The following is a 22,283-nucleotide window of genomic DNA, read 5'->3' as shown; positions in this document are numbered from 1 at the left end:
AAAATGTTGACCAGGTAATTTTGGGCTTTCAGCTAATGTAACATCACTTTCCACATACGGCTACACACTACCACAAACATTCCTGTACATGTTCATTACAAAACCCTTATTACATGAGGCTGGAATGCATTTTCAGAACTCAGGGACCTTCTTAACTATCTTAGATTTACTTCCATGAATTCAATTGCCACGGGGGGCATGTTAAACGTATTGCCTGCCAAAATAGAATTTTTGTAAGTGAAACTGGTTTGGGGTAAATGAGAAGAGAAATGCCAACTGTACCAAGGTTTTGAGGTTTCTTTGTTTACAAAAATGCTCCCATCTTTGGTTCCTGCCACTTAATAAAGAAATGGTAAGCAAATCTAGGAGGACATAATGGAAAACAGAGAGCTTCATTATTTCCTGCCCTGGTACACACAACTAGCCTAAGTTATGCCTTTGGCTAAGTGTGTGGAGAGTAATATATTTCTGCGCATGGGGATATTAAAATGGTAAATGAGGGCTTTGGGTTCAGAACAAGAAACAAACCTCCTTACAAGAGGATGCCAGGGGCCTAGCCATAAAAACGAAGCCACCCCATTAGTTGTTGCAAAACAAATTAATATACTGCTGTGAGTGTTTAAGATCTTGCATTTAATGATATTTAAGCACTTTATATTTAAATAAATGTGAACTATATTATTATGTGAATTCATGTTACTATTCCTCAGCAGTAGTGTAAGTAAGACTGTATTAGAGGTTAATGTGTTGAAAACCAATAATGCCAATGGGGACATATTACAAATGTCTTGTCTTTTCTAACATATCAGCTAGCCAGATGGAACAATCCCCCCCTCCCATCTCTGCTGTTCAGAGGAGGTTCTCTCTCTCTCTCTCTCTCTCTCCCATGCGCACACACAGCAATTTGGGGGCATGCGGGGGCAGGAGAGGGGGGGGGGAACCCTGTTGTGCAGAGCTTCCACATACAGGGTTCTATAAATGTATCTGCACAAGTTAAGAGAACATTTGAAATAAAAAATAGCAGCAAATACGGTAGCAGTTTTGGGTAATTTTTACCAAGAAAATGATTAAACCTTTCTCCCCAGGCCTATAGCACTGGGGCCCCCACTGCTGCTTTTGTTTTAGTTAAGTGTGTGAACTCCCAATCACTGAATTTAAAAAATGCATTTAAAGTAATGGGTAGTTTGACCCTCAGATACCCTGCTCCCACTTCATTGTATAGGATTCCATGTTGTATAATGAAAGTTTACTTATTTAAGGATTCCACAAAGTTTAAAAATAATAAAACTGTTGTTTCTTTAAGAAGGATTAGGTGTAGATTTTTTCCCCTCTTGCCTGATTAAATTAATTTGACAAGACTCTGGATTAACCAGCAAGAAAAAGATACCGGTAAGTCATTCAATTGAAGGAGGAGGCCTTATCTTTGGAGATAAAAACAAGGCACTTTCTTCAGAGAACTTTTCATTCACAGATCTTAATGAGAGAGGATCTACCCTAGACTCTTCTCATAATTGTGGCAAACTGGGACATCTTCTAAACATCTCTCAAGATGTCTAGTCTTAATGTGAAAAATCTAAACATCAGAAAATTCATCCTGCACACATAGACCATTGTATTTAACTAACCTTTACTCAGAGTAGTCTCATTAAAATCAATGACCAGGACTAACTTAGGTTCATTCATCCCAATGGGTGTACTTCAAGTAAAAGTTAGTTGAATACAATGCAGTCTGGAGTATGTGTGTGTTTTTTAAGGTGAACCTTATTTATATAGCAAGAATGTTACCAATATGTTTGCAACAACTGATAACTTATTCCCTTTGACTACAATGAATTCATGTTGTCATTGGGATTAGTCTTTCCTTTGGCCATTTATGCAGCAGCAAGACAACCCACTGCAGACAACAGTGGTTGTGATTTTGGACTAAATTCCATGGAGAAACACTTGTGGAAAAACATTAGGCTAGAATTTTAAAAACTGTGTAGATTCTACAGGACAGATCCATGTGCTAGATAGCAAACTCCTGCTGGATCCCACTTGCAAGATCTTTCCTGAAAAATCCACAATGATCCTGAATTCCATGACGTATTCTGTTATGCTTTTTTTTCCATGGGCATAATTCCAACAGGAGAAGCTGTGGTGTAGGTTTTAGGGAACTCGGATGCAATTCCTGAGCTTGCCAACAACTTTTGACGCCTTGATTTCCCCCTTTTTTGGAAGGCAAGTGGGAACAATGTTTTTCAAGCTTACTTCCTGGCTATGCTACAGATAAATATCATGACAGCAGAACTGAGTTGTTATTACCTGATTATATTGTATGATTAGAAGGTATTGAAGGAACCACATATATGTGCCAACCTTCCTGGATGAATCGTCCCCAAACTTTCACACGTCTCTTTCTTTGCAGAGAAGATGGTGACAAGCCTGATTTGTAAACAAATGCCTGGCACCCTATCAACTAAGGCTGGCTCGTGCCAGCAGAAGCAACAAACCTGCTGGTGCCATTTGTGGGCACAGGGGATCATGGCTTTGCTACCTGGCATGAAAGGGAATTGGGGTTTGGGGAGAGAAATGCAAGGAAGCAAAGCCAATCACGTGATCATTGGTGTGAGCGCCACCCCTCGCTTTCCCTGATACAGGATTCTGGCAGAGGGAAAAGCATATACTGTACTGAGCAGCTATGCTATGCTAACCAATCCATCATCAGGTAGGAGCTCTGCACATTTTTGGTGGCGTCAGATAATAGTGACACTTTAAAAGAAGCAATTCGACACAGAACAGCATCCACTGACACAAGACATGAACCAAAACATTCATTGCCTTGGGCTCCCTTGGCAATGATCTGGTTTGGCACACCCATGACAGGCAAGTCATTGCACAGAGACCGCAGCATGCCTCAGGGGACGTTGGAAGCCTGGATGGGTAAAAGCCAAGTGACTCTAATGTGCAACTACATTTGCAGACTTAATTTCCCAGGGAGAATAACATACCTACCTCACAGGATACTGTGAGAACTAAGCTACCAAGGATTCTGAAGCAAAACTGCTGTCGCATAGACCTTAACTAAGGTCCTATCTGTGCTATACACTCTTAACAAGTTACAGTCCCCAAGATTCTTTGGGGGAAGCCATGACTATTCCAAGTGGTTTGATACTGCTTTAAACATATTGTGCAGATGGGAGCCTATGTTTTATTAATTTATGTAAGCCACTATGAGGACACAGCAAACATAGTTTCACAAAGTCCCCAAGCCATCAGAGCAGAGAAGGGCTGAGGCAGAAGAGATATTTGGAAATATACATACTGATTTGTGCTGTGGTGTATTGATATGGGGCTGAGAGAAAATGTGGAAGAGTGAGAAGGAAGGCCCCCAGTGCCAATAGCAGGCCTCCCAGGCCAATTATCCTAGGCCGGTGAACTCGGCTGCCAAAGTAGCTCACAAAGATGATGAGGACAACATTCCCGATCTGTGGAGACATAAAAGTGCACGGATGAGAACATCAAAACAGACCTGAAAGCAGACACCAACCAGACAAGGAGGCACTTCAGTGTCTCTGCTTTTACTTCTGGGTTTAGTTTATTCTGGGATGGCCCACCTCTGCTTTTTGTGTACGAGGTAGCAATTTCCCTCCCCTGAAGACATACAAAGTGGCAGGCTTCAAGGTATTCCCCCATGAGAAAAACAGGTAGAGTAGAGCAGGGTTTGGCAACGTGGCACCCACGAGTGCCAGTCTCAGTAAAAGATCTCAGTAAACATCCTTTCAACAATCCACCACACAAGAAAGACTGTTTGCTCTTTCTGCATAGTTTCTGTTTGCATGGGGCTCAGCCTCTCCTACACTGAACATGTCCCCTTAAACATGCCCACGTGTCCTGTCTGTGAGGGTGGCAGCGGCTGATGAGTGCCACTTATGGGGTGGCTATTTGTGGGGGGTAGGCCCATGTCATTTTGCAATCCTATTTCTGCTCTTCCATATGCCACAACCATGCTGCCATAGCCCTATGGCAGTCATTTGGTGTTGCACTATGCCCCCCCAATCATGGTAGTCATTTGGCATTATTCCAGGCTCAAAATTTGGCACTATCTCACTGACCCCCTGGAATAGAGGCTGTAAAACATCTCCTACTTATCTTTTGTAGGACCAAAGTGTTGTGGCTGGGTGTAGCTTAAAGCAGGCTACAGCAGTGCCAAGAAGTGAGCTCTCCCAACCCCTAGCTTGCTAGAAATGGGGTGGTCAGTGCAGAGTTGGGAAAGAGTGGCTCAAACATCTTTATCATCTAAGGTCTTGTATTGCTAGTGAGGCCTCTTCAGGATACAGCAGTGTAAATAATCAGGATGATGAAAATAGCAGGCATAGCTCACAAGTTATTGTGTACAAAGGGAGAGTGAATCTAAAATAGCTTTGTCGTCTGTGCTAAACCAATAGCTCTTCAGCAGCATCCGCCACCCAAAATCAAAATCAAAAGAACAGTATGGAAAAGGAACACAACAGTGGAGAAGGCAGAAAGAAATAGATTAACTGGATGGTAGTTCAGGGCAAAGGATTAGAAGGCCACATACAACAAGATTATGCAACATTTGATGATATAAAGATTAATGCAAATTATTCTATTGGAAGCACTGCATCTGAGAGTATATGAAGCTCCTATCTGTGATGTGTTCTGATTATTTGATCTGCAAAGGCTGATTCTCATGTGCAAGTCACTGCCTGATGCACTAGCAACCAAAAGTAAACATACCTATGTTGAACACTCCCCTGGGTGAAAGCAAGACCTATGCTCATTTAAAGGAAAAAGCAGGGTAGCGTGGTTCTTTTAAACACATGACACTTTCCAAATGTTAACTTCCCACAATTCACTTGTTATGGTTGAAAAGCAATAAAGGAGCAGGATAACCAATAAATGCAAATGTATTTCTGAGATTGCACCCCCTGTATTTAGTTACAGGTGGGTAGCCATGTTGGTCTGCCATAGTCGAAACAAAGTAGAAAATTCTTTCCAGTAGCACCTTAGAGACCAACTGAGTTTGTTCTTGGTATGAGCTTTCGTGTGCATAATGGCCCCAAACAAACATTATTGCCTAGCATTCTTTTGCACCAATTTTTTTTTCACATAATGCAGGCCAACACAGCTCAGTTGAAGATGTTGGCTTACACTAAAGTAAGGATCTGCCCTATGCATAGTTCAACACCCCCCCCCCAAATGCATTCTTGAATGGTCAGTACTGTGCAAGAATGTGGACATGTGATTCAAATCAGTCCTCTTGGTGTCTGTTAAAGGGTCTGGATTTTAAAATCTGTTTGGAAGTATGTGGATCTATGGGTTTGGCATGAGCCAATTCCCTTGTTGTCTCAAAACATTTACATGTTGCATGAGATGTAATGGTTAGCCATAACGTGCGGGTTACATAAAGTTAGAACTGCACCGGCTTGGTCCAGACTTTCAGACTAATTTAACATTTGAAACTACAGTAATTGTGCCCAAGTTTCCTTTCTTATATGTTTACATGGGCTCCCCTCCCTGGTTTTGCGGCTTTTGGAACCAATCTAACAAATAAATGAGAAAAACTTTATAATCCCAGAGAGAGTCAGGAAGGGGAGCCCCATATAAAAGTATGAAAGTTTCTGGAAGCAAAAGCAAATGTATTCAGAATGGATGGGAAAGATAACTATTTGTGGGTTGGAATGGCCACAGATATGACTGCCCGAGGAATCTACCACAAAGTGGACACCATGGAGGTTTCCCAACTACAAGACATCTTTTTTGCATAAAAGTACTGAAGAATTTCCTGTGTCCCCTGCTGTGAATGGAGCAATGTGTTTCAGGACCTGGTTAGAGCATTTCAGGGCACCAGAGTTTGTTTTGTTTAAGGGCTCCTGCACATTCACGTCAAAGAAGGGAAGGGCTGTGGCTCAGTGGCAGACAACATGCGTTTTGCAATTAGGAGTTCCCAGGTTCAATCCCCACCATCTCCTGTTGAGGCTGGGAGAAAACAGGGTCTGAAATCCTGGAATGCCTCTGCCATTCATTGTAGACAATACTGAGCTAGACCAACCAATGCCAAGGCAGCTTTTTATGTTATATATAAACAAACATTTAATATACATTCATACATTTGCATACATTCTCTCATACATTAAATTAAAAAAAACATTCATATACAGCCATAATCACTCTCCTGTGTATTTTCTTACCCCTCGACCACCTATCACCTCCGTCACCCCCCCCTCACCTCACCTAGTGCTCTACTTCCAATCCTCTCAGCTATAATATCTTGAATTAAATACCTATCAAATTTAGATATTTCTTTTTCAAATACTATCTTTTTATCTTTCATTAATCTGTGTTTAATTTGTATATACTGGAACCAATCGTAAACATGAATTTTGATTTCTGAATAATCCTTTAATTTCAATTCTCCATTTTCTTCTTGCAGCAATGTTTTATATGTTGCCCAATTATCTCTCATACTGAATTTTTTAACAGCTACAATTTCTAGCGGCGAAACCCACCATGGAATTTTTGGTTCTAAATTTTTCTTATATTTCTCCCAGATTTTATAGATTGATTTCCTAATTATATGGTCCAAAAATCCTTTGTGTACTTCGACTTTTTCATCAATTAAATAGGCATGCCATCCAAATCTCGTTTCTATTCCCTCTAGATCCAACACGTCCGAGTCATCCAATTTTACCCATTCTTTCAGCCAGGTCAGACCCACTGCATCATGATAATGTTCTAAATCTGGGAGGCCAAATCCTCCTCTTTCCTTCTTATCAATCATCATTTTATGTTTTATCCTTGGTTTTTTCCCTGCCCATACGAATTTAGCCAGATCTCTTCTCCTATTATTAAAACATTTTTTTCTCCTCCTAATATCGGAATACTTTGGAACAGAAACATCATCCTTGGCAATATATTCATTTTTATTACTGATATCTTCCATAATAGAGATAGATTTAATATGGGAGAAATTAAATCTATCTCTATTATGGAAGATATCAGTAATAAAAATGAATATATTGCCAAGGCCAGCTTAGAGGATTCAGGGGGGTGGTGAGGAGGCCCCCTGCCCCCCAGGCATTTGCCACCTGAGAGCTGCCTCTCTATGTCCAGTGGTTGGGCTTGCCCTGAAGAACTGTTCAGTGTGGTGTAGTGGTTAAGAGTGGTAGACTCGTAATCTGGGGAACCGGGTTCGTGTCTCCACTCCTCCACATGCAGCTGCTGGGTGACCTTGGGCTAGTCACACTTCTCTGAAGTCTCTCAGCCCCACTCACCCCACAGAGTGTTTGTTGTGCGGGAGGAAGGGAAAGGAGAATGTTAGCCGCTTTGAGACTCCTTCGGGTAGTGAAAAGCGGGATATCAAATCCAAACTCTTCTTCTTCTTCTTCTGTTCAGTTTTGATTTTTGCATTCTGTCCATGTATCCCCTGGGCGTTCAAAGAGAAGTGGGTTGCGACTGACGTGTTTATGGGCTTCCTCTCAAGTCTCTGGAAGTGGTTGATGCTGGAGGCAGCAACAGGGCGAGAACCACTGGGAGTGATTTTTCTAGAACAGCCCTCAGAGAAAGGAGTGGGAAACAAATCTAAACAGATGGACAGTCACGCTAACACAGCACAGTTTAACTGGTCTTATGTTCTCAGTTAAGTGTGAGGCTTTGGCAAACTCTTTCCCTCGCAGTGCTATGTGAACTAGCGCTGCTCACCCTGATGGCTAACTGCTGGGCCCTTGGATGTCAGTTCTGCTCTGCTTTCTGCTTGTGCCAGGCCCAGAGGCACATGTTTACTTCAGGCCCCATCCATTTTATATTTCTGCCTGAGTGCGGTTTGCGTGCTCTTTGCACGCCGACAGTACAAACTGTGCAAACGCAGCAGAACCCCGGCTGATTAACACACCTATTTTGTGTTTCCCCCTAGAATTTGATAGCGCTGCTTGCCAGGCTCCAGGTGCTTTGCCAAATATCAAGTTTAAAAATCAAAGCTGTTCCTGATTGAGTCACTAGGGGCCAAGTTCCAACTTGAAAACTGCTCGACCGGAGCCAGAACTATATTATAGCACCAGCCACTGAAAAACAGTACCACATGGAGAAATGCAGTCAAGGGCAGCCTACTGTTGGTGCGTAGGTACCGGTAGATGGGAGACTGTATTGCAGTCATTGCTGCACTGGTATTAAGACCGTTTTGCTCTTCTTGGACAGGAATATCTGATGGATAAGAACTTTGGATCAGTCCACACCTCCTGTTTACGTCCTGCTGTCTTTGCCTGCTTGGAGGCAGCAAAAGCAAGACAGTCCCCATTTTAACCTCTGGCTGTCAATGGCCCTTTGCAGGATTCTGCCTCTGACATTTCTGATAGTTTCAGATCCCAGAGCACAAAAGTATCTAAAGCTTCTGTTCCTCCTGATCTGTTTCAAAGGGAAGACTGGCTGTGCTGGAAGTGACAAAAAGATGCTAGGAGTCATTTCCCGCAGGAGAATAATTTCCTAGTGTATTAAAAGTACTTATTAACAAGCTGAGAAAATTAAGCAGCCCAAAAGCTGCAGAGCTTAGAGCAGGCATCCCCAACCTTCAGCCCTCCAGGTGTTTTGGACTACAATTCCCATCATCCCTGACCACTGGTCCTGCTAGCTAGGAATCATGGGAGTTGTAAGCAAAAACATCTGGAGGGCCGCAGGTTGGGGATGCCTGGTTTAGAGATTAGGAAAGGGGAGAGGGCTCTAAAGCTGCCAGCCAAAGTGCAATGCAGAGAATTCTGAGAAGCGGAAGCTGCAGAAAATGTTTCAGAAAGGGAATGGGGAAGAACTGGAGTTGGAGGGTCGCCTGGATTCGAAAGCAGGGCAAAGGAAGCAGAGCAAAACCACAACCGAAGCAGCAAAAGCCGTTGCTGTTGGCTGGGTTCCATGAATGATGTTGACTCCATCCCTGGGGAAAGAGGGATTTCTCATGGGAAACACTGACATAATCTTAATTATGGGGGTACTACAAAGGTGCTGCTCTAATAAAGGCTATCGCCGTGTGTAAAGTTCTAGACATTAGTCTTGGATGGTGCAGGGGATGCTGTAATGGTCTGACTCACAGCTCCATAACAAATTGGGGGATTCCACGTTCTTTTAATATAGCATTAATTAACGTGTAATGCAGCATTACACACCAGATGCGGCACCACTTCTGAGGGTGAAAGCACGTACTGTATCTATTAAACCCATGGGTGTAGCAGCACTCCATGGCACAGAAAGGTAGGTCAGGCTCTCCTCTTTCTCAGGGAAACAGTCAGAAAGCAGCAGGCCCCAAGGCCTCAAAATCATTCTTTCCCACTGCCCCCTCCCTTCCCAGGATTCTTGTTTCGGAAGGAATTGTCCTCAATAAGTGTCATCCCAAGGCAGCCTCCAGTTTGCCTTCTTAAAAACCTTCTCTCCCTCGTATAGCCTATCGCTATAGCCTTATACACTCATGGCCTCTATGATGTAAGCAGCAGTAGAAGGAGGTCTTCCCGGTTATCTGGAATGTGAACTATCATCCTTCTATTACTTCATCAACAATGACCGCATAACCACAGGTATATAAACTAAGCTCAGGGAAACACAGGGAAGAATGAGGCAGGATTACCAGTTCCACTAGCCTTATGTTGAACCGGCATGCCTCACGCAGTTACCTCATGCAAACTGGAGATAAAGCCAGAGGACACACTGGAGAGGCCAAAGCGTTTCTCGATGGTTGTCAGGCTGCTCTTGAAGTAGGCACTGTAGAGCAGCTGGGCCAGCTGCAGAAGGCTATGGCAGGCAACAAACACCTGTTGGCAAAATGGTAACAGAATTAGGGTCATGGCAAAGTGAGGCCACAGGAATCACCCAGATCAGGGCTGGAGCATCCTCAGACTGGTGATCCCGGGGTGCGGCCAAGATATTGCCAGAGCGATAGCGTGCATATAAAACCACACTCACAACCCAGAATATAACTGACTCAATTATTTGAATGAAGCCTTTTTGGTTCACTTGGGTCGTCTTTGCAACTTCTTCATGCAACGTTTCTTAGAATCCAGCAACTTCATTGCTAAGCTGAGATTCCCACCCATTACGCATGTCAGAAGCGCCGACACTGAGAAAAGGTCCAAACATTGTGACAGGCATTATGAAGAGGGTGGGGGAGTCTTTTGCTTTTGTAATTTAAAATGTGATTGACTGACAGGTTTACACAAGCAAATGAACATTAGACAGAACATGCATTGTGACTGCTGAAGGCACTGCCTTCTGACTGACAAGAGAGTACCCATTCCAATTATTACTACTGCTTGACATAAGCATTATGTCTTCATTGCCTCTTGTTTAGAGCATGAAATAGATGCTTGTTAAAACAAACGAGGATGAAAATTTAGCAGTGGGGAGTACTGCTGTTCAGGGTTTCACCCATTTCATCTCATACACATTTAATACATATATAATATCCATATGTGCTTTTTTACAGGGGGTAATCAAGGGTCCGCAGTACCGTCACCTCTTTTTGTTGTTGTTGTTGTTTAAAAGTGTGACACTTACTGTAACAACTTCATGGTGAGTACCGGCACCTATTTTTCTAGAAAAAAAGCACTTCTTCCCATAGTTAAAATTAAAACCATGCTCAAGCCAGCTTGCAACACGAAAAAAAACCCAATTACAAACATAACAAAAGTAGTCATAAGCAATAAATAAAGATCCGAAAGTACACAACCAAATTAAACAATTTCCCATCTCCACCTCCACATTGTGAAAGAAACAATATTGTTCAGAAAACAGGATGAAGACAGCATAATTTCAAATAGTGTACTTCATGTCCCCTAGTTTTGGAGATGGGACAACCCCAAGAAGACTGACTGGCAGGCTCCAATGTCCTCCACCACCACTTTTGGAACGCATGTGCCAACCAGTAATTTTACCAATAAAGGAACATGAGAAAGCAGGACAGGAAATGGAGGCAGGATGAAAGGAGGAACCTTATATTGCATTTCTGTAATACACCAGGAAAGCAAATACATCAAAATAGGCAGTTTAAAAAATAATTAGGCTTTTCCATATTTCTCTACTTTAAATACGTCACTTGTGGAAAATAAAAATATGTATTTATTTAGTATTTACAACTTACAAGAGTTGTTCCATTGGACAGGTCTACTCAGAGGCAAGCCCCAGTGTTTCAATGGTGCTTTACTCCCAAGCATGGAATTGTAGGTGGAAGTTGACAATGGCAAGGTTTGACACACATGATTCAGGCTGCTCAATCTGCAGTTGCACTCTTTCCATAGCATGGGATTTTTATACAGCAAACCTGTCTGCGGTGACTCCCCCCAACACTGCTGCCCCCCACCGCAACCTAGCTGTATTTGTCACATAAGGGTGTGTTCTCAATACTGCCTTTGAGTGCAATGATGTTCCCCTCCCCGTTTGTTTCATAGCTCCTCACCCCAGCAAGGCTTCCATTGTGTTTTTGTTTTTGTACTCACCTTCCCCCATGCAAAGGTGTTTACTCCTTAAATGGCTAGGTATGAACTTAAGACCCCAGTCAGCGGGAAGATGGCTTGAGCAAGAACACACCAGACTTTAGTAGGTTACAACAAAGTACAGGATATACATGCATTTTGAATAACACCCTGCAATCATAGATTACAAAGACAGCACTGGAAACGCGAGTGTGCACTGGAAATGGGAATGTGGACACAGCCTATGCCTTGGCTTTCAGCTTTGCTTGGAGTCTCTGGCTTAAAGCCCAGGACACAAGCTCAGGAAGCCTGTGGCTGGGCAGCTTTAGGTCTTACATAATTGTAATGGACAAGCCTGCAAGTCTTTTTTGGGTTGTTCTTTTTTTTTTTTAACATAGTTCTGGAATCTTCCATAAGGAAAACCAACTGCAGGACTCAAAGAGTATTTGAAGAGGGGGGAAATGTAAATGTTCTCCCTTAATTGAAAGCTGACTGGTACTACTTAGGGAGAAAGGAATGTCTCCCAGGAGAGCAACATTTGTTATGCCTTTATTAACTGAAGCTTCTGCAGCTGTTTGATGATGATACCAGAAATTATGATTCGATGACATGGCAGATGTGTCCTGACTATTAGTTATTGAACACTGAAGGGGCAGTGTATTTACAGACAAAAATAAATTTTCATTATGTTTAAAACGAAGTACATTAGGAAGTTATTCATTAATCAGTACAGAACACATTCAAGTCCAGAGGCCTTTTGCATTTCAAGAAACCCCATTCTCTATACTAGCAAGTGATTTCAAAAGGCTCCCTTTATCTTCTCTAGGGTTTCGCCGAAGAATTGATGCTTTTGAATTATGGTGCTGGAGGAGACTCTTGAGAGTCCCATGGACTGCAAGAAGATCAAACCTATCCATTCTCAAAGAAATCAGCCCTGAGTACTCACTAGAAGGACAGATCCTGAAGTTGAGGCTCCAGTACTTTGGCCACCTCATGAGAAGAGAAGATTCCATAGAAAAGTCCCTGATGTTGGGAAAGATGGAGGGCACAATGAGAAGGGGACGACAGAGGATGAGATGGTTGGACAGTGTTCTCGAAGCTACTAACATGAGTTTGGCCAAACTGCGAGAGGCAGTGAAGGATAGGTGTGCCTGGCGTGCTCTGGTCCATGGGGTCACGAACAGTCGGACATGACTGAACGACTGAACAACAACAATAAGGGTTTGCTTGACTTAGTATTATATGCGGTCTCTTTTAATACCTCCAGCTCACTCAGTTAACATCCATTTTCTAGGAGTGGGCAGAACGCACGGCATAAAACCATAGATTAAAAACCACCACATGAAACACACTCCAATCTTATGGCGTATTAACCTCCCCTCTGTTTATCTTTGTAGTAGAGTCCCTAGTAAAAGGCAACCATTTTCAAAAACTATTCTGCATAATGCAGAATAGGGTTTCCTGGGTCCATGTCTCTCTTCCAGCACCCAGGTTGAAAATGCTGTTTCGTATTGTATTAAATGGAACTTCATAGTTTTTAAAAAACACAGCATGGCATTCGTTCATAGAACGACAGTAAAAAAAACAACCAACCTAACACAATTCCTCAAGCATTCTGGAATGCTGATCCACTTTCATACAACCCTAAACCCAGCTACTATTCAGTAGTCATGACAAGAAGGAATTTGGAGAAGAGAGGAGAGATGAAGAGGAGGCAAACAGTACAGATTTATATGTCAAAACAAAAACTTGAATCAGATGCTATTAGATTCTGTGCTAGCATCACACCAGCTAAATGCTACAGTGTCTCATTTGGCACATGTGTGAAGGCAGAAGGCAGACAAGCCTTTTCCAGCATGTAGGACCCAGGAGGTTAGCAGCACATTTCTGTGCATATCTGCTCAGAAGTAAGATGCATTAAGATCAATAAGGCTTACTGAAAATTTAGTGGGTACAGTATTGCAGTCTTAAGTCCCAAGTGACAGAAAGGAAACTCTCCACATCCTGAGGCACAGTAGGCTACACTAACAGTTTTGATCTATATTTAGCCATTTTTATAGAACATTTTTTAAACTGGAAGGAAAACTACTGTTTGCCACACCCCAAAAACACACAAGGAGGAGAAGAAACAGGCTCAGAAAGCACCTTCTCTAAGAGAATGGCCTGGTATGCTTGTCACTTTAAAGATAAACCATAGTTAAATAAACTAAACTATGGTTTAAATGCGAGTGTGCAGCATGCTAGTGCACCCTGCTGAAATCATAGGCCCTTCCCTTCTACTCTACTCAACTCCTGCTGCTGCCATACTGCTGGGGACAAGTCATAGTCTTGCTTGGTGTTACAAGCCCCCTTCCTGCTTCAGAGTCTATTAATTAATTAATTAATTTTATTCCTTGATCATCTCACAATCTACATTCTCGAGGCAAACCCCAGTTTGTATACATTACGACACTAAATAAATAAAACTGCAAAAATCAGACTTAAGAGTAAACAAAACGTATTACTCACATTGGGAGGGAACAACTTCCTAATACAGGCTTCCTCAATCTCAGCCCTCCAGATGTTTTGAGACTACAATTCCCATCATCCCTGACCACTGGTCCTGCTAGCTAGGGATCATGGGAGCTGTAGGCCAAAAACATCTGGAAGGCCGAGGTTGAGGAAGCCTGTCCTAATAGGACAAAATGCAATGCAAAGGTAAAGGGACCCCTGACAATTTTAAGTCCAGTCGCGAATGACTCTGGGGTTGCGGTGCTCATCTCGCTTTACAGGCCAAGGGAGCCGGCGTTTGTCCACTTCCACAGACAGTTTTTCCGGGTCATGTGGCCAGCATGACTAAGCTGCTTCTGGCGAATCAGAGCAGCACACAGAAACGCCGTTTACCTTCCCGCCAGAGCGGTACCTATTTATCTGCTTGCACTTTTGACATGCTTTCGAACCGATAGGTTGGCAGGAGCTGGGACCGAACAACTGGAGTTCATCCCGTCGCGGGGATTCGAACCGCCAACCTTTCGATCGGCAAGCCCAAATGGCACAGTGGTTTAACCCACAGTGCCACCTGCGTCCCTAAAATGCAATGTAAGAACCATTTTTAAAAATCCAACTTAGAGTCTCCTGTATTTGCCAAGGATGATGGATGGAAAGGCTATATTACCAAGGTCATGTATGTCAGGGGTGGGGAACCTGTGTCCCGCCATACGCCTTTGTACCTGAACACCCATCAGCCCCAATCACCATGGCCATTGGCTGGGGATGATGGGAGCTGCAGGAGGGCGTCAGGTTCTCCACTTCTGATCTATACAAAGCACTTTGTCCCAGGATGTGATCCGAGGGCACAACACACCAATATTGCTGAAGCTATGCTAGTCCGTATCTAGATGAAATGCTGCCTGTGAATTCAGTGCACACTGATTGGGTCTTCCATTGAAGAAAGGGAAGAAATAATAAATTCGAGCACACAGGAAAACTGTCCTAGAAATATTTACTCAGCTATCATTGTTATCCACTTGCTCAGGAACTGCTGCTTTATACGTTTTCTGTCATTTTGCTGTTTTGCTTTTACTCTGCTGGTCTGATTTTAATCTGCTGATGTTTCAACTATCGTGCTTATAAGGCTGTTTGCTGCCCATAACATTTTAAATAATTTTGTTATGTAGTAAACCGCTTGGTGTGTCCCCCCCCCCCAACAGAAAAATGAAATGAGAAGTGATTTGATCTAACCTTAAGGAATGACACACAAATTACTTTTGAGATGGATTAATGATGGGAAGACAGTGAAGATGACAAGCACATAAGAAGATGAAGAGAAAATTCTGGAGAAGGTGAAATCAAGAACGGAGGACATAACAAGGAGTCCGAAAGTCAGGGAAGTGAGAATTGGAAAATGATGGACTAAAACAAGTAAGCTGACCCCTTTTGTAGGCCTTGTAGGCTTGGCTTGTAGGGCTATATACATGAGCTCTCCTATCTCCCCTACTCCTCAATGCTGCCCAACATGTTGACAGTTTCCTCTTTAGAAACTGACAGCAGTTTCCTCAAAGACATATTCTGCTGTTCCAGGCTAAGGCATTTCCATTGTACTTGGTTTTTCTCCATCAGCAACATAAACTGCAAAGCAACACTTGTGGCTTTCCTGAACTACACAGTAAGAGCAAGTAATACTCCTGAAATGTATGCCAGAGATCACAGGAGCTGCCGCAGCTGGAAACTATAAGCTAACTAGCTCAGCCATAACGTTGGCTGGGCAAATGGATTATTCCTGGAAGGCTGCAACGTTACACATGAGCTCAGCCCAGAAAACCTGGAAGATAGCCATTTTTTTAAAAAAATGCCACTACATCTGTAAAGATGGCACAGTGATCCTAAACTCCTCTTCATTGTTGAAAGTGATCTCCTGCAAGAGGGAACCAGGCCATTTCTTGTGACTTCAGGCAAGTTTTCAGACAACATTCATCAGGCATTTTGTAAAAGAAGCCACACTTCATACGCATTTGCACTTACCTCAGCCACCTGTTACCGTATTTTTCGCTCCATAAGACACACTTTTTTCCTCCTAAATAGTAAGGGGAAACATCTGTGCGTCTTATGGAGCGAATGGTGGTCCCTGGAGCTGAATTGCCCAGGGGCCAAAAGCAGATCATGCTTTTTATTTTACAAAGAGAAAAGGGGGTGTTGAAAGGACCCCGCTCAGCAGCTGATCAGCAAGAGATCGGGAGAGAGATAAGAGTCCCGGCTCCCTTTTGCCCCGCCCCCTTGCCCAGGCCTCCTTTGTTGAATGTGCTGCAGCGGGAGGTTGTTTGTTTCCCCAGCGATATGTGACTGGCTGATTAGATTATCTGTCTGGAAACAGTATGAATGGTCATATCTACAGGCTGTTTGCATAAGTGGCTTATAAATCCCTCTTTTGAATGGCTTTACCTCCCCTGATTGTGTGATTATGACAGGCTGGCTGCAGTACATTAAACAGCGCCAAATCTTCTCTAAGGCCATATTCACACCATACATTTAAAGCTCTTTGATCCAATTTTGAAAAGTCACGGCTTCCCTCAAAGAATTCTGGGAGCTGTGGTTTGTTAAGGGTGCTGGGAGTTAGGAGGCCCCATATCCCATCAGAGCTGCCTCTCTCAGAGTAGTTTAACAACCAATCTCTGTTCACAGGGAACTTTAAAAATTGTAGCTCAGTGGGGAGAACAGGGGCTTCCTAACAACCCTCAAGCACCCTTAGCAAGCAACAGCTCCCAGAATTATTTGAGGGAAGCCGTGTCTATTTAAAGTGGCATCAGGGAAGTTTTTAGTGTTTGATGTTGTATTGTGTTTTTACTCATTTTTGTGCAGAGCCGCCCAGAGTGGCTGGAGCAACTCAGTCAGGAGGGTGGCATAGACTAATAAATTATTAATTATTATTATGATGACTATTACAAAAGTCGGGGCACAGCTCTGCAGTTGGTGTCTTAATCCATATCCCATTTAATCAAAATCCTAATATTTTTTCATTCCTAGGGTTTAGGGGGACCCCCCAGACCTATAACACCATCATCATCATCATCATTATTTGGTGTGAATGCGGCCTTACAGGGCAATGCAGATGCAGCATACCTATTGAGGTGAGCCCCACTAAGATGACTGAGACTTATTCCCAAGCTAATGCAGGGGTAGAAGCCCAAGAACTGCTTAGTAATAGGGCTATCTTTTATTTATTTATTTGATCACATTTTAATTTGAACCGTCCTACAAAGATGCTCAGGGGCTCTTCCCTCCCTGCTGCATTTCATATTTGCAACAAGCCCAGCACGATTTGCGACTCAGTGAGGATTTGAACCTGGATCTCCCTAGTCCTAGTCTGACACTTTAACTGATGCACCAAAATTTTGCTCTTTTGCATTGGAAACAACCTCAAAGACCCCATGAGATCCAGGGAGGAGCATAGGTTGCCAATAATGAAAAGCAGAAAGGGAGCTGTCTTACTTTTTCTGTAACCTGCTGTCCTTTCTATATATTTCTATATATTTAAAAAAAACAACAACAACAGCCTAGCAAAAGGCCAGGTGAAGTCATAGGTGACAGCAGATCTGGAAGAAAGCAAATCCCACTCTCTGTCCACCCTTTCCCATCCTTGTCATTCTATATAAAGACAGCAAATCTCACTGGCTATCAAGATGGCATTAAAAGTCCCAGGGGGCTTTACATCAGAGCGAAGACATTGGTTATAGCAGCTTCTTGTTTCCTGCCTTTGTCACATATGCCTTCTCAGTTATATGGAATAAAAAAAGATTAAGATTGTGGCAACAAAAGGAATCAAATTGAAATAAAACATTGTCTTTTCATTCACAATTACCACGAAGAGAAAGAGAAAGGAGATCTGGATCCTGTCTATTTAGACTCGATAAAATATTATGACAACATGTAAAAATGGGAGCAGAGTCTATTTTCAGCAAACTGACAGCATGCAGTGTATACACAATAATGTAAAACTGGCTGTATTCTTTTGTCATAAAGGCTTCAGCTGACAGCTTATGCAAGGTAACGGGAATCAGTCAACAAGTCTGTTTACCCTTAGAGTGCATATAAACGTCTGTTATGAAATGTAAAGCTTGAGAAGGTCTGGCAGAAGGCAGACGGCGCTATTGTGGCAACGTTGGTCAGAAAGCCACGTCTCACACCTATGGTAACCACAGAACTGGTTAATGTTAAAGAAAACCATGATAGGTCAGAGTTGAGGGTATTGGTTCCCAGTGGAAGCAGAACTTCCTTTTCCTGTTCTGCAAGCAGAGAGTTTGAGAGTCAAGGAACATAGTCAAATTAGTCCCCCATAGGGACTTGGTTCTCCTGATTCCCAAAGAGCAGTGCTGGTTGGAACAAGAGAGGATCTTCTAGCCAAGGCAGAGAAACTGGCAATGAGCAGGCTGCTTCCTTGGGGCGGGGAGGGGGGGAAGAGTACAGTTAAGCCCAGTCTTGAGCTGCTTTTCTGTTGTCAAGAGTGGAACAAAGGGAGCTGGAGCGAAGGAGACGAGCCTTCCTTGGCATCTCTCTGCTAACAGATAAATGGCACTTTTATACATAACCTCTAGAAATTTAGTCATAGGGAAATGGAGGGGGGCAGGAAAGGGCGGGGCAAGGTAATGTCTGAATTTCTTCTCATCGCCCTGAAAACATCATCATCATCACCAAAATGAGACCCAGAGGCAATTGCTATTATTTGCACTATAATTTCTCCACTTTCGAAGTATGAAACAGCAGGAAGGGAATTGCTGACACACAATGAATCCATACCTAGTACAGTAAGTGGTTGCATGAATGATGAGTAGGCAGCAGCTCAAAGCATGTACTGACAGTCTTCAAGATATTTTAAACCCTCCAGACGTTTTGGGACTACAACTCCCATCATCCCTGACCACTGGTGCTGTTAGCTAGGGATGATGGGAGTTGTGGTCCCAAAACATCTGGAGGGCCGAGTTTGCCTATGCCTGTTTTAAACACAATCAGCATTACAGGGGGTTTAAAATTTTTAAGTGGCATTTGTAGTGGAAAAACTTAAGAACCTTGCTAGATCGGACCAAAGGTCCTTTAGTCCTGTTCCCAACATAGCCAGCTTCCCAAGAACTCATGGTGGCCAATATGGATGGGGGTGATCTCACTTTTATCTTCACAAGAATCCTGTGTAGTAGGGTCAGTTGAGAAACAATGGTTGGCCCACAGCCACTCAGGAAGGTTCACATCTGCATGGAGATTTGAACTCTTTCTAGACAGAGTCTAATCACGACTCCACACTGGCTATAGTGCACTCCACACTGGGTCGAATCTAACCTAAGATAGTCCCACTAACATCAATGTGAAAAGTCAGTCATGACTTCAGTATAAGTTCCACTGAAATAATGGGAACCACTTGGGGTACAAGCCTATATACACTTCCTTGGGGTAAATCCCACAGAACTCAATGGAACTTACTTCTGAGTAGACATGTATAAGATGGGATCCAGATGTGCAGTCTAATCCTACGTCACACAAATGATTTGCGTTTTGGAAAACCTCTCCAGTTAAAAAGGCCATAATTTTACTTCAAATGTTTAGCTGTTTTTCCCCACTCAAATCTCCAATGCAGCTAACAGAAAACATAATAAAACTCAATGACAAAAAGCTATTTAAGAAACCAGCGCAACAAATAAGCAGTCGCAGTCAGCAAAACCATTTCTGAAACAGCCACAGGAACAGCAGCCAGTAAAACAAACAGATCAGCAGGGACACAAATTCAGTTAAAAGCTTTGGAAAACAAGAAGGTCTTAAACTAGCACTGAGCAAGATAGTAACAAGGTACCTACCAGAACTGACCGGGAAAAGCTTTCTGAAAACACACCTTTCTGGCCTTTCAGCTGCCTGTGAAACTTTTCTGTCTAGCACATACATCTGAAACAATACACTTTCCTTTCCTTTTTATTTTTTACCCCTGCCCCCACTTCCTCCCATTTCTCTGTTGCTTCCTCCTTGCTGAATTTTAGTTTGCAACCTCTTCGGGTCAGGTGGTGCTATATATGTATAATAAAATCCAGTTGAAAAGAACATAGAATCCCACTACCTTTAGAAGGGTGGGGGGAAACAAAGAGCCTGGACTTAACACCTAGGTAGGAATTAGGGCTGGAGGGAGAGATTAAATTCCATTCACGCTGAAAGGCAAACCTACTTAATTAGCACTTCCCAAAATGCACGAACAGATACACAGGCAATCTTTGAAACTCATTCTTATCTGAATTTTGCAATGCAGTTCTCCAGCCAAGGAATGTGTACACAGCATATAGCAGGGTAAAATATGCATAAAAACGCACATATTAGTGAAACTAAGATACAAAAATGCATTGTATTAAGGGGGAATTGCTTTGCAACAATGTGTACATTAGGCAAAAATGCATACAAATGTTTATATATTAAGAGAAATTCACTGATGAATTTTCACGGGGACTTAAAAAAAACAACAACCCCACAACGTACATGGAAATTGGGAGAACTGGAATAAGAGTAGAAAAATTTGAAACTTAGAGAAACTGACAAATTCCCCCATCTTTGGCAGGAAAAGCCAATCACAGACACTTTGGCTGTAAAAACTCAAGAGGTTTCAAAACCTGCTGAAAGCTCTGTGAACCAATGAGGCTATTTTGATCCAGAGAGATCCAGGTGTCTCTCTCAGTAGCTGTGAGATCATATTTAAATCAGAGAATCAAAGCGTTTGATGGGTGCAGGTGGTGGTTTCTTCTCAAATCACTTATAAGGGCAGAATTTGCCATGCATTAGCCCAGGCACCCGCAGACTTGGCCCTCCAGATGTTTTGGGGGCTACAATTCCCATCACCCCTGACCACTGGTCCTGTTAGCTAGGGATGATGGGAGTTGTAGTCCCAAAATATCTGGAGGGCCGAGTTTGGGGTGCCTGCATAGCCCAAGCCCACAAATATCTAATTCCCATCTACAGAGTATTACTGTGCCAAAAGGGGGGAAAAACAGGAATGAATAAGCAGCACCGAGAGAGAGAGAGAGTTGCTGGCTGCAAGCAAGGATTTAAGTAAATTAAGCCTAAATGACATACTGTCAACCCACTATACCATGTTAAATGTTTGCAAGCATGTGAGTGTCAGTAAAGGCAGGAGAGTCAGTTTTGTTACCATCTCTTACTCATAGTATGTTATCTAACTAACAAATCACTGCCTGGTGTGGTGCATGTGATCATATTGTATCAGAGCAATGTGTTGGGGTCAATGGGGGATGCCCAGACACTTGAGAAAACTCTTTAAGCTGTTGTCACCTCATGGAAGACAGTGATTTATAGCCTGGCTGGGGATGGTTATTATACAAAGAGATCAATTTGCAAAAAAGGAAAGAGAGGAATTTCTATGAAGTCAACGTTTAGATAAGCGTTGGCCTTTTAAGGAAATGTCTGTTAAAAGCTTCTCAGCATCTTTATTACCATATAGTTTTCACAGTGTCCTGAAGAGATCTGATCTGAAAAGCCCCAAGACTCTGGATGATTAAGGTCAAGCAGCCTGCAGAAGGCCACTGTGAGAGAATTATTCGGGAGCGATTTTGCATTTCATTAGATGAACTATTGAAAATTCAACATTTGGACTTTAGTGCGAGGAACTACGCAAACCAGGCTTGGGGGCATTCCACTTATGGCCAACTTCTAAAAAAAACACCATACTTAAACTTTGGTGGGCCTTTAACGGAAGACGATTCCAGAAGAAAACAAATTGAGAATGCTTCCTTACAAGCCAGTGTTGCTCTGGGGAATCAGACAGAAGAGTGCTGTTAGCTGCCCCCTATATTACAGAGATTCAATTGGCCTCCATTGGAAGTCAGGCATTTAATGCTGTTGGTTCCATGCTGTGGAACACTCTCCCAGCAGAGATTCAGCAGCCATCCCTGCTTTTGACTTTCAACCATCTCTTGAAGGCCTTTTTACAACAACAGGCATTTGCTGTTGTTTCGACTGATCAGCCAGTCCCTTTAATTATTATTTGTATTGTTTTTAAATAGTGTTTTATGTCTTAGTGTTTTGCACCACCCTGATATTTTATGATAAACCAATACAGAAATATGGCTTTGCAGAAAATTGGTACATGGGATGTTCTCCTGCTTGCCTGGAGTTCCTTCTGCCTCCACCCTCCTCTCCTGTTTTCTTTGCCACCACACCAGCAGACACCCAGGAGCATGGCACTGAACAGCTGCCTTGATTACCAAACTGCTGTTCATCGGCCCTGTTTTGGAGGCTGAAACTTTGCTGCTGCCTTATTTCCCCGTTACAGTATTTTTAAAAAGTTCATTGTACACAGGACATTATTTGTTACTGGTGTGCCAG

At 42.8% G+C, this 22,283-nt stretch overlaps 1 protein-coding gene across 2 annotated transcripts in view; it reads right to left on the bottom strand.

The window, feature by feature from the left end:
• The window catches only part of SLCO2A1 (solute carrier organic anion transporter family member 2A1), a 56,689-nt gene that overhangs the window by 22,435 nt on the left and 11,971 nt on the right, over window positions 1-22,283 (bottom strand). For both annotated transcript variants that reach the window (XM_033150141.1, XM_033150142.1), the window contains exons 2-3: window positions 9,651-9,788; window positions 3,305-3,467 (exon numbers count right to left, since the gene is read on the bottom strand). In XM_033150141.1, the coding sequence (XP_033006032.1) occupies window positions 3,305-3,467; window positions 9,651-9,788 (301 nt within the window). The remainder of the gene's footprint in view (window positions 1-3,304; window positions 3,468-9,650; window positions 9,789-22,283) is intronic.

The sequence above is a fragment of the Lacerta agilis genome, chromosome 5 (assembly GCF_009819535.1).
Source record: "Lacerta agilis isolate rLacAgi1 chromosome 5, rLacAgi1.pri, whole genome shotgun sequence".
NCBI classification, from domain to species: domain Eukaryota; kingdom Metazoa; phylum Chordata; class Lepidosauria; order Squamata; family Lacertidae; genus Lacerta; species Lacerta agilis.
The sequence above is the reverse complement of the archived record's forward strand: the minus strand, read 5'-3'. Positions and strand labels throughout refer to the sequence as shown.